This window comes from Coregonus lavaretus (genome assembly GCF_964263955.1).
Source record: "Coregonus lavaretus genome assembly, chromosome: 7".
Taxonomy (NCBI): Eukaryota; Metazoa; Chordata; class Actinopteri; order Salmoniformes; family Salmonidae; genus Coregonus; species Coregonus lavaretus.
The window spans coordinates 13,819,965-13,838,096 of NC_139994.1; the positions used below are offsets into that span (position 1 = coordinate 13,819,965).

Sequence of the window (18,132 nt, forward strand, 5' to 3'; positions counted from 1 at the left end):
CCATGTGTGATCATTGAAGACATATTTCACAATGTAATCAAATGAAAGTAAATGAAAGAAACAATGTTTATCAGGCACTAGTTTGCATCAAGCCTGTCTGGAGCATTTGGCCATAGGTTCTCACAAAAAATTGCAGTAAATATCTTCATTGTTCATTCACCAGGGGAAAAATATTTTGGCATGGCGAATCCACACCTGACATACACTGAGTGTCAGTGGAGGCTGCTGAGGGGAGGACAGCTCATAATAATGGCTGGAACGGAGTAATGGAATGGCATCAAACACACAGAAACCATGTGTTTGCTATATTTGATACCATTCCACCCATTCTGCTCCAGCCATTACCACGAGCCCGTCCTCCCCAATTAAGGTGCCACCAACCTCCTGTGCTGAGTGTACAAAACATTAGGAACACTGACTCTTTCCATGAAAAACTGACTAGGTGAATACAGCTGAAAGCTATGATCCCTTATTGATGTCACTTGTTAAATCCACTTCAATCAGTGTAGATGAAGGGGAGGAGACAGGTTAAAGAAGGATTTTTAAGCCTTGAGACAATTGAGACATAAAATGAAATCAAATTTTATTTGTCACATGTGCCAAATACAACAGGTGTACCATGAAAGAACAGTCTATGACTAGGGTGGCTCGAGTCTTAGGGCCTTCATCTGACACCGCCTGGTATAGAGGTCCTGGATGGCAGGAAGCTTGGCCCCAGTGATGTACTGGGCCGTACGCACTACTCTCTAGTGCCTTGCGGTCGGAGGCCGTGCAGTTGCCATACCAGGCGATGATGCAACCAGTCAGGATGCTCTCGATGGTGCAGTAGTATAACTTTTTGAGGATCTGAGGACCCAAGCCAAATATTTTAGGCTTTGTCGTGCCCTCTTCACGACTGTCTTGGTGTGTTTGGACCATGATAGTTTGTTGGTGATGTGGACACCAAGAACTTCAACCTCTACAGCCCTGTCGATGAGAAGGGGGGCGTGGTCCTGTAGTCCACGATCATCTCCTTTGTCTTGATCATGTTAAGGGAGAGGTTGTTGTCCTGGCACCACACTTCCAGGTCTCTGACCTCCTTCCTATAGGCTGTCTCATCGTTGTCGGTGATCAGGCCTAACACCGTTGTGTCGTCGGCAAACTTAATGATGGTGTTAGAGTCATGCTTGGCCATGCAGTAATGGGTGAACAGGGAATACAGGAGGGGACTAAGCACGCACCCCTGAGGCCCCCATATTGAGGATCAGCGTGGCAGATGTGTTGTTACCTATCCTTACCACCTGGTGGCAGCCCGTCAGGAAGTCCAGGATCCAGTTGCAGAGGGAGGTGTTTAGTCCCAGGGTCCTTAGCTTAGTGATGAGCTTTGAGGGTACTATGGTGTTGAACGCTGAGCTGTAGTCAATGAACAGCATTCTCACGTAGGTGTTCCTTTTGTCCAGGTGGGAAAGGGCAGTGTGGAGTGCAATAGAGATTGCGTCATCTATTGGGGCGGAATGCAAATTGGAGTGGGTCTAGGGTTTCTGGGATGATGGTGTTGATGTGAGCCATGACCAGCCTTTCAAAGCACTTCATGGCTACAGACGTGAGTGCTACGGGTCGGTAGTCATTTAGGCAGGTTACCTTGGTGTTCTTGGGCACAGGGACTATGGTGGTCTGCTTGAAACATGTAGGTATTACAAAATGTCAGTAAAGAACACTTGCCAGTTGGTCAGCGCATGCTCAGAGTACACGTCCTGGTAATCCATCTGGCCCTGCGGCCTTGTGAAGGTTGACCTGTTTAAAGGTCTTGCTCACATCGGCTATGGCGAGCGTGATCAGACAGTCGTCCGGAACAGCTGGTGCTCTCATGCATGCTTCAGAGTTGCTTGCGTCGAAAGCACGCATATAAGTAATTTAGCTCTTCTGGTAGGCTTGTGTCACTGGGCAGCTCGTAGCTGGGCTTCTCTTTGTAGTCCGTAATAGTTTGCAAGGCCTGTCACATCCGACGAGCTTTGGAGCCGGTGTAGTAGGATTCAATCTTAGTCCTGTATTTACGCTTTGCCTGTTTGAATGGATTGTGTGTGTGTGTGCCATGCAGAAGGTGAATGGACAAGACAAAATATGTAAGTACCTTTGAACGGGGTATGGTAGTAGGTGCCCGCCAGGCACACCGGTTTGTGTCAAGAACTGCAATGCTGCTGGGTTTTTCACACTCATGTGTATCAAGAATGGTCTACCACCCAAAGGACATCCAGCCAACTTCACAAAACTGTGGGAAGCTTTGGAGTCAACATGGGTCAGAATCCCTGTGGAATGCTTTCGACAGCTTGTAGAGTCCATTCCCCGACGAATTAAGGCTGTTCTGAGGGCAAAAGGGGGTGCAACTCAATATTAGGAAGGTGTTCTTAATGTTTTGTACACTGTGTAGGTCTGGATTGAAATTATTGCATGCGTCATCCATTGTATTTTACAGTGTTGTGCTTATGATTTGTAGTGGTCCAGTACGTGGCTCAGTTCATAAGAGCATGGCACTAGCAACACCAGAGTTGTGAGTTCAATTCCCACTGGGGTCACATACCAAAATGTGTGGACTGTTGTCACTTTGGATAAAAGTGTGTGCTACATTAGACCAGGAGACCCATGAGGCGGCGCACAATTGGCCCAGCATCGTCCTGGTTAGGCGAGGGTTTGGGATGTCCTTGTCCCATCGCGCTCTAGCGACTCCTTGTGGTCGGGCCGGGCGCATGCACGCTGACTTTGGTCGCCAGCTGTACGGTGTTTCCTCCAACACATTGGTGCGGCTGGCTTCTGGGTTAAGCGAGCAGTGTGTCAAGAAGCAGTGCGGCTTGGCAGGGTCGTGTTTTGGAGGACGCATGGCTCTCGACCGTCGCCTCTCCCGAGTCCGTACGGGACTTGCAGTGATGGGACAAGACTGTAACTACCAAAAAAGTGGTAAAAAGTACCCAACATAAAAAACTAAAATAAACACAAAAATATGAAATTAATTTAAAATAACAACAAAAATCTTGGTTATATCAGACCAGAGAATCTTGTTTCTGCGAGTCCTTTGGGTGCGTTTTGGCAAACTCCAAGCGGGCTGTCATGTGCCTTTCACTGAGGCCACTCTACCATAAAGGCCTGATTGGTGGAGTGCTGCAGAGATGGTTGTCCTTCTGGAAGGTTCTCCCATCTCCACAGAGGAACTGTGGAGCTCTGTCAGAGTGACCATCAGGTTCTTGGTCACCTCCCTGACAAAGGTCCTTCTCCCCCGATTGCTCAGTTAGGCCGGGCGGCCAGCTCTAGGAAGAGTCTTGGTGGTTCCAAACTTCTTCCATTTAAGAATGATGGAGGGCACTGTGTTCTTGGGGATCTTCAATGTTGCAGACATTTTTTGGTACCCTTCCCCAGATCTGTGCCTCGACACAATCCTGTCTCTGAGCTCTACGGACAATTCCTTCGACCTCATGGCTTGGTTTTTGCTCTGACATGCACTGTCAACTGTGGGACCTTATATAGACAGGTGTGTGTCTTTCCAAATCATGTACAATCTATTGAATTTACCACAGGTGGACTCCAATCAAGTTGTAGAAACATCTCAAGGATGATCAATGGAAACATGATGCACCTGAACTCAATTTCGAGTCTCATAGCAATGGGTCTGAATACTAATGTAAATAGGGTATTTCTGTTTTTTTATAATTTAGCAAACATTTCAAAAAACCTGTTTGCTTTGTCATTATGGGGTATTGTGAGTAGATTGATGAGGGAACAAAATAATTTAATCAATTTTAGAATAAGGCTGTAATGTAACAAAATGTGGAAAAAGTCAAGAGGTCTGAATACTTTTAAAATGCACTGTATATTATGGCATTACAGTACCATATTGGCCAATGCAATTTTAGTAAAGCAGTGTGAACCCTGCCCCCATCAAAAAGACCTCAGCAACTTCCTTTTGGATACATGTTTACTGTATAGGGGATGCATTTATTTATTGTTTTGGACTTTCTGGATTATTTGCATATTGGTATTGTATTACTGCACTGTAGGAGCTAGAAACACAAGCATTTATGTGCACCTGCTGTAACATCTGCTAATCTGTGTACACGACCAATAAACGTTGATTTGTTACATACAGTGAATCTCTGATCTTGTCAATATCAGATTTTTACAGTACTGTGAAGTAAAATCATATTAGTCATCATCATAGTAGTACATTCAAGTATCATACTTTTTTATGTTTCTACTTTACAGACATACATTTTCATTAAACTGGTTATGTAGACAAACCATTTTTCATGGAAAATCGATAGATTTACCAAACGTTTAAGGGATCATCAATTAACAGCAGTCTATAAAGTAATAATAAAATGTATTTTAAGAAAAGAGAAGAGAATCATATCAAAAGAAATGTGAGCATTGCATTGTGGAAGGTAATTACTTTATATGAACATGTATTGCAATGTGAAACATGTATTTCTAGATGAAACACTGATTAGGTTTGGTAAAAAAGTGACTATGCTTTTGTGTTGTACTTGAACTTTTGAAACTGCCTTTTGATTATCTATTTTGAGTTTTGTACTAAGAGTTGTGAAAATTTATCACATCCTTGTGAAAATTGCACCAAAGCGATACTTTTTTTTCTTCCTAAGACCGGGAAACCAACAATAGAGGAGCACCTGAAAAAGACGGAAGAAACTGTTGATTTATGCCAACTCGGGAAAAAGTCACAATGAAGGGAATTTTTTAATAAGTCGTTCTACTCCATCTTTATGAATTCATTCATTCATCAATGCTCATTCATTTCCTTATACTGTACATTGTATTGTCTATATCACATAAGGTTTCATTGTTCATGTCATACATCTCAGGTTTCTGAAGCGTACCCATGTATCACTATGACTGATATACGGTTGTCTGTCTTAGCTACCATATTGTTTTCATGTTGGGTTGCTACCTTGCTGTGTTGTCGTGTGTAGCTGCCATGCTATGTTGTTGTCTTAGGTCTCTCTTTATGTAGTGTTGTGTTGTCTCTCTTGTTGTGATGTGTGTTTGGTCCTATATTTATTTGTTTAATCCCAGCCCCCGGCCCCGCAGGAGGCCTTTTGGTAGGTCGTCATTGTAAATAAGATTTGTTCTTAACTGACTTGCCTAGTTAAATAAAGGTAAAATTAAAAAATAAAGATGAATGCACTAACAGTAAGTTGCTCTGGATAAGAGCGTCTGCTAATTGACAGAAATGTATTACACGCTCTTTCAGTCACACAAATTCTAGTGGATTTACAATATACATTTGAGGGTTTCCAGTCCACCATAACATTATGTGTTCCAACTTCGACACAAAATTAGCCTCATTTTACAGATGCTGTCTCAGTGAAGAAGCTGGAATCCTTTGCCAATTAATATCTCCCATAGAAGTGAAGGTGTTTTTTTTGGTAATGACTAAGACAAATAGGAAACTTCTGTTCTTTTAATAAAAATTGTGAAAACAATCCATGAATAAAAAAACGTGTAATGTCATCTCACACAATTGAATGGTAAGCCATTACATAGGTGGACTGAAACAAGCACATCTATAGTTTCAGTTTTCGAAAATGAATAGTACTGCTCCCTATTTGATGGTACATTCCAGTCTAAATGAATAGTACTGCTCCCTATTTGATGGTACATTCCAGTCTAAATGAATAGTACTGCTCCCTATTTGATGGTACATTCCAGTCTAAATGAATAGTACTGCTCCCTATTTGATGGTACATTCCAGTCTAAATGACTAGTACTGCTCCCTATTTGATGGTACATTCCAGTCTAAATGACTAGTACTGCTCCCTATTTGATGGTACATTCCAGTCTAAATAAATAGTACTGCTCCCTATTTGATGGTACATTCCAGTCTAAATAAATAGTACTGCTCCCTATTTGATGGTACATTCCAGTCTAAATAAATAGTACTGCTCCCTATTTGATGGTACATTCCAGTCTAAATGAATAGTACTGCTCCCTATTTGATGGTACATTCCAGTCTAAATGAATAGTACTGCTCCCTATTTGATGGTACATTCCAGTCTAAATGAATAGTACTGCTCCCTATTTGATGGTACATTCCAGTCTAAATGACTAGTACTGCTCCCTATTTGATGGTACATTCCAGTCTAAATGACTAGTACTGCTCCCTATTTGATGGTACATTCCAGTCTAAATAAATAGTACTGCTCCCTATTTGATGGTACATTCCAGTCTAAATGAATAGGGAGGAGTCGGGTACTGCATTTATCACACAAATGTACTCTAATTCATTATGCTGGAGACCCATAATTGGCAACAATTAAAAATAATCAGGCCTATTGTTTGGAGTGAGTCAACTTTTGCATGGCCATAAATATACTATAAAACATGCTACCACGAGCATCCATGTGGTAAACATGATACAAAAATAAATAAAAGTTATACAAAAAATTAAAACACTAAAGATTCAAACATGAAAATAGTTATCCCAGATCACCTAATATTTAGAAAACTCACATATTTTCACCATAACACAGTAAACTCAAGCAAGAAAAAAAGGTGTTGTGTCAGTAACTATTGTGCCATCTTCGACAAGTTTGTTACTGAATGCTGTCGTCCTAAAATGTACTATTCCTGTATCTATACTAGTCCATGATAATGACTGGGTTTCCAACCATCTTTATCAAAGGTTCATCGTCAGAGAAGTCTTGTGACTGATTTCTCTTCTCTGCCATAGCTTCTGATGAAGAATGAGGGGGATTCGTGACCATTTTTAACAAGATTTCATCATCGGAGTTCTCCTCTTCCATATAAATACACAAAAAACAAATAAGTACAGCATAATAGGTAGACAATGACAGATTTCAATGTTATTTATCAAACAGTGCAGCTCTCGACTACGTCAAAGATACTCCAAATGGGAAGGGAAATATACAATAAGAGGAATTCTTACCTGCACTTCTTTCGCCCGCGTTTCCCACATTGGCTCTACAGTGATCTTCCAAGGCTTCTTTAGTGTCACATCTCTCCAGAATAACCATCAGGGTCTTCATTGGTGGATTTCTCACCATCTTCTTAATCAAGGGCTCATCATCTGATCTATCATCCAAAGACCCTGATAAAGCAATACAAATCAACTGTTGCATAACAAGACTCAACCTAATCTATTCTAGGGTGTTTTTAGGATTGCTTTGAAATCCCTGCTTTGACAAGTGCTGAAAAAGTATTAACACCTTCACTCGTGCTTTGAACATATTTGGTGCTCCATCTATTGACTGCTTTGTTTGTCTTTCCTGGCACACTCCTCTTCTTTACTGGTGTCGTGGTCTTCTTTACAGCTTTAAGAGGCTTTTTAGCTAGACTAATTAAGGGCTCATCATCAGAATCAGAATTCACCTCTTCCTCTGAAAATTCAAACAGGATAAAAGGAAAGACAGAGAGACCCATCTAAAACATGATCTGCCAGCATACTCAGCAATATTTGTAAAAATGTGCTCTGTAGGAGAAGTTACCTCTGCTTGTTTTGCCTTCACTTCGACTACAGTTGTTGCCATTGGACTCCTTAGCGACACACCTCTTCACTATTGTCCTCACAGTGTCTTTAGATGGAGACCTCCTGGTTAGATTAATCAATGGTTCATCATCTGAGCTGTCATTGGAGGACTCTGACCATGCAATCAGAACACAAGACTATTGGATTAGAATCAAGGATACAACTGTCAGAAATATTATGCCATAGTGAAAGCATATAGACAAGAGGTGCTATGTGTTCTCACCTATACTCCTGTTGTGTTTTTTAAGAACTTTACTGGGCTTTTTAATGCCGTGTGTTTTTCTGGCTGTTGTAGGGAGCGTCTTTGTTCGGGTTTGTGTCTTGATCTTGATCAATGGCACATCATCGGAGCTGTCACCTGATGAGTCTGGTTACATAGACGATAAGATGAACAGGAAAAGCAAGTTTAGTACCCGCTAAAGCCATTTAGTAAATTTCTCTATATGAATCAAATCCAATTTTATTGGTCACATGCGCCGAATACAACAGGTGTAGACTTCACAGTGAAATGCTTTCTTACGAGCCCATTCCCAACAATGCAGAGTTAAAAAAGTAGGCAAATATTTGCTAAATAAAAAGGAAATAGTAACAACAAAAACAATAACGAGGCTATATGCAATGAGTACCAGTACCGAGTCAATGTGCAGGGGTACGAGGTAGTTGAGGTAATACATGTGGGTAGGGGTAAAAGTGACTAGGCAATCAGGATAGATAATAAACAGAGTAGCAGCAGCGTATGTGAAGAGTGTGAAAGTGTGAGTGTGTGAGTGTGTGTGGCGTCAATATGTATGTGTGAGTGTGTTTTGTGTCTGAGCGTATGTAGTGTGTGTGTGTGTGTGTGTGTGTGTGTGTGTGTGTGTGTGTGTGTTGGAGTGTCAGTGTAGTATGTGTGAGTGTTTGGGTAGAGTCTAGTGAATGTGCATAGAGCCAGTGCAAAACAATTAAGATAAATAAATGAAAGGGGATCAATGTAAATACTCCAGTTGGCCATTTGATTAACTTTTCTGCAGTCTTATGGCATGGGGGTAGAAGCTGTTCAGGTGCCTTATGGTCCCAGACTTGGCGCTCCAATACTGCTTGCCGTGCGGTAGCAGAGAGAACAGTCTATGACTAGGGTGGCGGGAGTCTTAGGGCCTTCCTCTGACACCGCCTGGTATAGAGGTCCTGGATGGCAGGAAGCTTGGTCCCAGTGATGTACTGGGCCATACGCGCTACCCTCTGTAGCGCCTTGCGGTCGGATGCCGAGCAGTTGCCATACCAAGCGGTGATGCAGCCAGTCAAGATGCTCTCAATGGTGCAGCTGTATAACTTTTTGAGGATCTGAGGACCCATGACAAATCTTTTAAGATCAGCCAGGGGGAAGAGGCGTTGTCCTTGGTCCTTAGTGATGTGGACACCAAGGAACTTGAAGCGCACGACCCGCTCCACTACAGCCCCGTCGATGTGAATGGGGGCGTTCGGCCCTACGCTTCCTGTAGTCCATGATAGTCTTGCTGACGTTGAGGGAGAGGTTGTTGTCCTGGCACCACACTGCCAGGTCTCTGACCTCCCTATAGGCTGTCTCATCGTCGTCTGTGATCAGGCCTACCACCGTCATGTCGTCGGCAAACTTAATGATGGTGTTGGAGTCATGCGCGGCCACGCATTTGTGTGTGAACAGGGAGTACAGGAGGGGACTTAGCAGGAGGGGACTGTGTTGAGGGTCAGCGTGGCGGATGTGTTGCCTACCCTCACCACCTTGGGGCGGCCCGTCAGGAAGTCCAGGATCCAGTTGCAGAGGGAGGTGTTCAGTCCCAGGGTCCTTAGCTTAGTGATGAGCTTGGAGGGCACTATGGTGTTGAACGCTGAGCTGTAGTCAATGAACAGCATTTTCACGTAGGTGTTCCTTTTGTCCAGGTGGGAAAGGGCAGTGTGGAGTACAACAGATATTACATAATCTGTGGATCTGTTGGTGCCACAGGAGGTTGGTGGCACCTTAATTGGGGAGGATGGGCTCGTGGTAATGGCTGGAGCAGAATAGGTGGAATGGTATCAAATACATCAAACACAAGGTTTCCATGTGTTTGATGCCATTCCATTTGCTCCGTTCTGGCCATTATTATGAGCCGCCCTCCCTCAGCAGCTCGTCTGGTAGGCTCGCGACACTGGGCAGCTCTCAGCTGGGTTTCCCTTTGTAATCCATGATAGTTTGCAACCCCTACCACATCCAATGAGCATCAGAGCCGGTTTAGTAGGATTCGAGCTTAGTCCTGTATTGACACTTTGCCTGTTTGATTGTTCGTCTTAGGGCGTAGCGGGATTTCTTATAAGTGTCCGGATTAGTGTCCTGTTTCTTGAAAGCAGCAGCTCTAGCCTTTAGCTCAGTGCAGATGTTGCCTGTAATCCATGGCTTCTGGTTGGGATATGTACGTAAGGTCACTGTGGCGACAACGTCGTCGATGCACTTATTAATGAAGCTGGTGACTGATGGATGTGGTAAACTCCTCAATGCCATCTGATGAATCCCGGAACATATACCTGTCTGTGCTAGCGAAACAGTCCTGTAGCTTACAAATATAGGCTAGATACAAGAATTGAGGAACTAGTCTCACCTGTGCATATGTTATGAGTGTTCTGGATGTTATTTCTGCGCTTCTTCACATCGTTCACCTCTCTGGCTGTGTTGAAGGGTCTCTTTTTGAATGGTAACGATGTCTGTTTAGGGAGCTTTTTAACCATCTTTATCAAGGGTTCATTGTCTGAGCTGTCATAGGAGTCCTCATCCTGGGTTGAACCTATAATTACAACATAGACCAAACAAATTGATGCCTCCTTCCATTCATCCATTCAGAATAGTAGTGTGTGTGTATATGTATTTTACAGTATTCAGGACATACATTTAGAGGAGCTAGAGAGAGGTTCTCACCTGCGATCTTGTTGTTTGTCTTCTGGATGCCATTACCTGTTCCTCTTTTGATATAAGTAGTCCCTGGCCTCTTTGCTTGTACAGTGGCTTTTTTAGGTCTGGGAAGTCTCTTCAACAACTTCATCAAGGGTTCATCATCTGAGGTGTCACCTAACCCGAATCACACAAACAGCAAATATCAACATATTACTCTAAATAAGGTACATTCCCTTACGAAAAAGAATGCAGTTAGAGTGCGGTATAACTGCAGTATGCTGCAAATACTGCGTCCAAAATACGTTTTTTTTTTTAGTTTATCTGCAATTACTGCGTCCAAAATACCACAGTTGACTGCAATTACTGCACTTTGTAAGGGCTGCTTTATTTAATAGGTGTTTATAAAGGTTTTCATTTCACATGTTCTCTTCACATGGGGCGGCAGGTAGCTTAGTGGTTAAGAGCGTTGTGCCAGTAACCGAAAGGTCGCTGGTTCTAATCCCCGAGCCGACTAGGTGAAAAATCTGTCGATGTGCCCTTGAGCAAGGCACTTCACCCTAATTGCTCCTGTAAGTCGCTCTGGATAAGAGCGTCTGCTAAATGACCAATTTATTTTTATTTATTTCTCTTACCTGAATCTTGTCTAGTGATGTTCAGCCTTTTTTTACCCTGGGTCTCATTGGGCTGGGGCATCTTCTTTATTAATGCAATCAATGGTTCATCACCGGAGGAGCTTTCATTTAAGGACTCTGACGGTAACGTTACAGCTATAAAAAATAAAAACATGTTAGACGTGAACACAAATAATAAAACGAATATAGGTCATTGTATAGATTCAAGGGGCATATTCACCTGTGCGTATATCCACCATGTTTTCGCCTTGTAATAATATGACAATGTAGCGAGCTATTTACGCAAAAGGTCGATGTGCCAAGAGCCTTTTCCACGAGTTGCAAGACTGCAAGATTTCAATGTCCTTTTGTTTACACTTGCTAGAAAGCCCGCTGTCCTTCTTTGATGACGTCATGGTCCAGACTTTTGTTTTCAAAATTGAAACTACCGCGACGTATTCATTACGCCGATTCTGTTGCAAAACGTTTCTTAAACGGAAGCAAACGGAACGGGACCTTCCTGAATTTGTCCAATGGAAACTCTGTTTGGACTAATGATTACAACCCTGTAGTGTGTACTTTGCAGCTAGTTAGAAATCATTGCAGTCTACATTAAGTGAGGCAGTCGTAATTTAGGGCAGTTTGGTTCATTTATTAACCTACACGTTTAATGAATGACATGTTCAAACATGGTAACATCTGACAGAATATGGAGGAACATGATAGAAAACAAAACAACAAACAAACCCATGTTGTGGTAGCCTACCAATAAAGCCTCAATTACTTGAAGAGAGAGTAAGGGTAGGATGTAAAAAGCACACCTGAAAGACCAGGTCATGATTCCTGCATTTTCACAGACCATGTAACCACAATACATGTTTCTGGTCTGTGTTAATGGTTCTCTGCTTTTTTGCAGGTACATTCATGAACACTTCCACAGAAGGGTTAGCTGACAACGTCATGAAAACAATGTACAAGCTTCCATGTGGCAGAAGTCTGTGTGTTGTTGTGATTCTGGATTGCCAGATAGCTAGCTAGCAACAATGAGTATGGTTACATGCACACAATAATGCAATTATTGTGAACAGTTAGATTAAAACGTTTACAGGCTTTGCACGTTTTAAGAAAAAAGATTTCCCTAATAATCCTGTTTACATGGACACATCTGAAATCTGGCTACCTGATGGCACTCTAATAAATGCAGAAAATCTCCAATCAAAATAAACGTTCTACCACAGCGAGCATGTTATTTTTAGGAAGCATATTTGATTCCGAGGGCGAACATATAAAATGTGTATGTGAAAACTACTTTAAGAAGCATGCATTTAGTTGTTCCGAACTCACGCTCGGCTGGTGCTAGCGCATGCAAATCAAAAACACCGCTGGAACGCCGATTAAGGGGTTTACGTGTCCTAATAATTTGAATGATTGCTCAGAAAACCAGGTGTTTTAATCAGCGTATGCTTACTTCGATTTGGACCTTACGCCGATTAAGATAAGCAGAGTCAGGTGTTTACATGACTATTGCATAATCTCCCTATAATCAGTTTAATAGCTAATTATTACGGTGTATGTAAACGTACTCAATGACAAGAAGCTGCAATGTGGGGAATCGTAGGTGGCTCGTTTCAGCTAGATTTATCTTGTTCTTGATACCATGTCTTGTTTTGACTTCTATCCTAATATGGCAAAAATTCGCTAGCTAGCTAACCAACAACTGTAACGATGTATTTGAGAGACAAGTGCTCATTGTGCAAACGTATTCATGTTTTCAATAAACATTGGAGACTAAATATACTTTACATGTTGTCAACAATCTAAGACAACCTCGTCTGTTTTGCCCCATAGTTGCGCACGCGTCGGTTTTGTTGCTAAACAACCAACCCGTCTATTGTTTAACACCTCTCTAATTTGAAATGCAAACAGCCCGCATGGTTTAACAAACCCCCCCCTTTCTGAAAACAGAAATTATAATGAATTTATTCATCATTATTAAACAAGAAAAGTGCTATTGCAAGAAGAACTCATTTATCCGTTTAAGTTATCAACTATTATTACTGAGACAGTTAAGCGCTCATTGTACCAACACATTGGAACTTTGAAAGCCATTGATGATGTGTGCACAACATTGGCAGGCACCTCACTCAATAGATATTGACAAACAATCCACATACTATATAAATCCTATTTGTCAATTTCTACATCAAAATTAATTGTTTAGGAGCATAATTGCGCTGCCGATCTTTAATTTCTTATTATAGTGATCTCCAACTAAACCAACACTCTGTGTCCCACTTGGCACAGATGTCAGTTCAATGTCTAGTTTTGATCTGGTTGAGTTGTCAACTAATGTGAAATCAACAAAACATTTCATAATGTCACTGGATTTAGGTTAAAAGCTGGGTAAGAAAAATATGAAATTCCCTTCCGTTAATGAATTTTTGCAAATCCAATCAGTTTACCCACATTGATTCAACGTCCATAACATTTCAAACAGCATTGGTCATCTCTGCTCACACACGAGGTACAGTACACACTGGTTGAAAACACCACTTAAAAGAGTAGTGACTCAGTTGAGTGAGGAACTGAAGCTTTGCTCTGTACGACTGAGATGTCTTCATGCTGGTATTGTGTGACTGACTGCTCACAGGGAAGGAGTTACAAAGCGTCGATTTTACTCGCTTCTCGGACGCCACTCAAATAGGTTGGTTGCCTGAAGAGAGAAAGAGAGGAAGAAGGAAATGCATTGGAAATCTACTCTCACGGATATTATCTTTGATGTGAAGACCTGGGCCCATATTCATAAAACGTCTCAAGAGTAGGAGTACTGATCCAGGATGGGTTGTGCCTTTTAGATAACAATGAATAAGATTACATGGACTGGTGGAACCTGATCCTAGATCAGCACTCCTACTCTGACACTTTATGAATATGGGCCCTGTAGTGTGATACATTGGGGTAGAATAATAAAAGGAATCTTACCTCCCCAGCAAAGAACACTTTTCCTTGGACATCTTCAGCGATGATGTTATAGGCCTCCCTGCTGCCTCCAGTCTTCACAAAGCTGTATGACATCTGAGACCACAAGTCTCTGCTCCACCACGTCACAAAGTACCTCACTGGCTCTGGGAACTCCTAGCCAAGACAATGAAAAAGACGTGAGGATAAGATACAACATAATACAAAAAAGTTACATTTGCAGCTTTAACCTTTATTTATCCAGGAAGTCCCATTGAGGTTAGGAGACCTCTTTTACAAGGGAGACCTTGAATATCTTGAAAATCTCATGTGTAGTAATGTAATCTGTGTAGTAATGTAATATGTGTAGTAATGTAGTAGTGTAATATGTGTAGGAATGTAATCCGTGTAGTAATGTAATCCGTGTAATAATGTAATCTGTGTAGTAATGTAATCTGTATAGTACTGTAATCTGTATAGTACTGTAGTAATGTAATGTGTGTAGTAACTAACGTAATCTGTGTAGTAATTAACGTAATCTGTGTAGTAACTAACATAATCTGTGTAGTAATATAATCTGTGTAGTAACTAACGTAATCTGTGTAGTAACTAACGTAATCTGTGTAGTAATGTAATCTGTATAGTAATGTCATCTGTGTAGAAATGTCATCTGTGTAGTAATGTCATCTGTGCAATATTCTCTTCATAGTAGAGGGTTATTCCATTACCTGCTCCTTGAAGAGTTCACGCAGGACCTTCATGCACTGACAGGCAACATCTTTGTGGCCAAAGTAGTCTGTCCCAAAAGCGGTACGGGAACGGCAGAGCAACCTGAGGAATAGGTGTGTCCAGACGCTTCCAGACAAGCTAAACACCTTCTTCGCCCGCTTTGAGGATAGCACAGTGCCACCGACGAGGCCCACTACCAAGGACTGTGGCCTCTCCTTCTCCGTGGCCGACGTGAGTAAGACATTTAAGCATGTTAACCCCCGCAAGGCTGCCGGCCCAGACGGCATCCCTAGCCGAGTCCTCAGAGCATGCGCAGACCAGCTGGCTGGTGTGTTTACGGACATATTAAATCTCTCCCTTTCCCAGTCTGCTGTTCCCACATGCTTCAAGATGGCCACCATTGTTCCTGTACCCAAGAAAGCAAAGGTAACTGAACTAAATGACTATCGCCCCGTAGCACTCACCTCTGTCATCATGAAGTGCTTTGACAGACTAGTCAAGGATACACGTGTTTGATTTGATTTGATTTGTCAAGACACCGTTTTTGGTGACAGGATAAACCAGTTTCTTTTAAATCACCCAAAAGATATTGCAGCTCTAAACCCTTCCCTTTTCAATGAGACCTGCTTCAAGACTGTGAATGGCTTTCAACTTTCTCTCAGGAAGTGGAGGGTTGAATGTAATTATATTCTTCTGAAGTAAAGTCAGTGGGACTATCACCAGAACCTAAAAGAAAAATACATTTTAAGACAACTGCAATCATGCAATCCCTTTTATACAAACTGATAGGACGTTAGTTGCTCTGTAACATGACTTATTAAGTGAATGAGTCCTTACATTCTGTGCTGTCCACTGAGTCCCATCGGATGAGGTAACTTTGACGACATCTCTTGAGTAGTCGATAGTTACCACCACCATATTTCTCATACCTGTAATTTCCTTTCAAATCAGTGAAGGGAATTGAACAAGTGCACACGTTGGGAGGAAGGAGAGATAATTGGGACATAGCCATAGTCCTTAAGTGGCTCACCGGGCTCTTAATGCGGATGTCGAGGCCCTCGGCAAGTTTGTTAAGCACAGAGGAGTAGCCCTCTGCCATCAGTGTGTGGTCTCCTGAGAACTGGGCAAAGAACTCATTGTGGTCCAAGGATCGAGCCGACCTGCGAACACACACAAACACACGTAAGGACTATGTTCTCATATCTCTCCTACAGTCTCACTACATTGACTATTACAAGAGCCAAGGTAAGAATTATCTCAGCCTCAGACCTGGTCCAGTGTGCTCAAACAGGCATACTCCAGGTTGCTGAGATGGAACTGAAGCACTTTCTCCTCAAACTGGCTGAACTAGATCCCAGACTCCCGAAGGAAGTTCTTGTAGACCTCCTGGATTTTTTGGGAAGGGAAAAATATCAAATGAATAGACCAATTGGAGACTTCTTCTATCACTTTGTAGATGTTAGCAAATCATTGAAAGGGACTCGCCATAATAAATGTTAACCCATAGACAAATATATTCGCATAATATAATATTTTATTTACATCTCATATACAGAATGTGTAGCACCTCCCAGAGGGGTGTCCTGGTTCTGAGACTTGTCCTTCCTCCACTCTGACACCATATCCAGGATGGCGTTGAAGTCCATGCAGTTGTCGATGGCTGGGTCTGTGGCCCTGCCTCCCTCCTGGAACAGGTCACACCTCTCCCCAAGCTTGTGCATCTTAATGCTCAGCTGTAAAGACGAGCTTGTTAATTTAATGGCCATTTGAGTCCTCTTAACAGTTACACAATACCATGTTCTAAACAGAAGGAGCAGGGAGAGGGAGGCAGCATAATAATAAAAACGGAGATTTGGGAGTTGAACTTTGGTTGAACGATGAGGAATCTTGACATTAAAAAAGGTATTATAGTGAGTGCCAATAGTCAGTGTTGTCAGTGTTGTTACCAAGAATTTCTCACCTGCTCGCTCATCAGTGCAATGGGGTTGTTCACACAGCCGTTCACAATCCGAGCCTCCCGACCCACAGTGACACACGCCCAGCGATGTATCGTGCCACACGCCCTCAAATCCACTCCCTCGCCTCCAGCAACACCACCTGTGATTGGGTCAAACACTAGGGAGTCATCATCCCCTGATGATGACTTCATTGTTGCTGTGCCTGCCCAGCACCTGAAGCATTCCCTGTATAATCTGCAAATTGATCATAAAATGTCATTGAATGTGAGGTGACTGTATAGAGGGTGGTGTGGACCTATATGAAAATAGCCTAGGCAGCCAATAGTGGCCGCTAAATCTATATGAAAATAGCCTAGGCAGCCAATAGTGGGCGCTAAATCTGCACTATCGTCTAGGATTGATGTGCCCATACGGTAATACACTCATGTCCCCCGTGGAATGTCTCGTACATAAAGCATCCTCCATTCAGGCTGCAAAGGCATACTTTTTCTCCTTAACTAGCTTTAATGACGGGCAGTAGGAAAAAAAGTGTGTACCGTCTTAATAAAAACACAATTTTCCACCATAATTTTCGGATTTTCGGCAATTTAGGATGTTGCACACATTTGGCTGAACGCAGTGTCCAACATCCTAAATTGTCCAAAAATACAAACATGGTGATGGAAAATTTTGTTTTATTAAGACAGTACCTTTATATATACAATGTATGGACAGTACACATATTTTTCCAGTTTTTTTCTGACGGCCCGCCATTAAAGTTAGTTTAGGAGGGAAATAATCCCTTGCAACCTGAATGGAGGATGCTTTATGTACGAGCAGGTCCACGGCGGACACAAGTGTATTACCACAGACAGAACAATGAGAACGATATTTGACCAGATGTATAAATGTGAAGCATCCGCTTATCGTTTCCACTCAATACCAAATATGGTAGTGAGGGGAAGCCCACTGGCTGGCAGTGGAAGAAGATAGAATGAGATGGATTTTGGCCGACATTCTGCAAAGTTTCTCATAGATGAAATATTTGATCTCAATACAGTTTCTGTTCCCCAAACTAAAATAGGTTATGAATAGAGTGGACTAAGTTTTGTAGACTTTACCCTTTGCAAAAGTTTTTTTAAAATCGCGTTGTTTAGGAGTGCAAAGGCGAATTGAGTTATTCCACACGCGCACTTCAAAGGAGGCGTTCCCTAATGGAAATATGCAGATGATAATAATATGCCATTTAGCAGACGCTTTTATCCAAAGCGACTTACAGTCATGCGTGCATACATTTTTTGTGTATGGGTGGTCCCGGGGATCGAACCCACTACCTTGGCGTTACAAGCGCCGTGCTCTACCAGCTGAGCTACAGAGGACCACCAATAAGATCTCCCTAGCTCGTGCTTGGCTCTGCCCATCTCCTTGCTTGTTCTGCCCACTATGACTCATTTGTTCCTATTGGACAAGACAGGCTGTGGTCTA

The 18,132-nt window shown here is 42.3% G+C and overlaps 2 protein-coding genes across 3 annotated transcripts; both read right to left on the reverse strand.

Annotated features, from left to right (window-relative positions):
- Positions 1-4,710: 4,710 nt before the first annotated feature.
- On the reverse strand, positions 4,711-11,421 carry LOC311132160 (uncharacterized protein). The gene is made up of 9 exons (XM_084165380.1): positions 11,265-11,421; positions 11,045-11,179; positions 10,437-10,586; positions 10,123-10,305; positions 7,755-7,898; positions 7,491-7,643; positions 7,212-7,382; positions 6,932-7,093; positions 4,711-6,781 (listed from the first exon to the last, which is right to left on the reverse strand). The coding sequence occupies exons 1-9, from the start codon at positions 11,281-11,283 to the stop codon at positions 6,624-6,626; spliced, it is 1,275 nt and encodes a 424-aa protein (XP_084021506.1). The 5' UTR covers positions 11,284-11,421; the 3' UTR covers positions 4,711-6,623.
- A 236-nt stretch (positions 11,422-11,657) lies between these two features.
- LOC311132282 (putative lysine-specific histone demethylase 1) lies at positions 11,658-16,740 on the reverse strand. 2 transcript variants are annotated; one of them, XM_084165515.1, is made up of 7 exons: positions 16,671-16,740; positions 16,253-16,443; positions 15,980-16,096; positions 15,548-15,870; positions 14,710-15,436; positions 14,006-14,158; positions 11,658-13,736 (listed from the first exon to the last, which is right to left on the reverse strand). In XM_084165515.1, the coding sequence occupies exons 5-7, from the start codon at positions 15,109-15,111 to the stop codon at positions 13,698-13,700; spliced, it is 594 nt and encodes a 197-aa protein (XP_084021641.1). In that variant the 5' UTR covers positions 15,112-15,436; positions 15,548-15,870; positions 15,980-16,096; positions 16,253-16,443; positions 16,671-16,740; the 3' UTR covers positions 11,658-13,697. The 2 variants fall into 2 exon arrangements, with proteins under 2 accessions (XP_084021641.1, XP_084021642.1); XM_084165516.1 differs by having other exon boundaries at positions 14,710-15,870; positions 16,671-16,739.
- Positions 16,741-18,132: the final 1,392 nt, after the last annotated feature.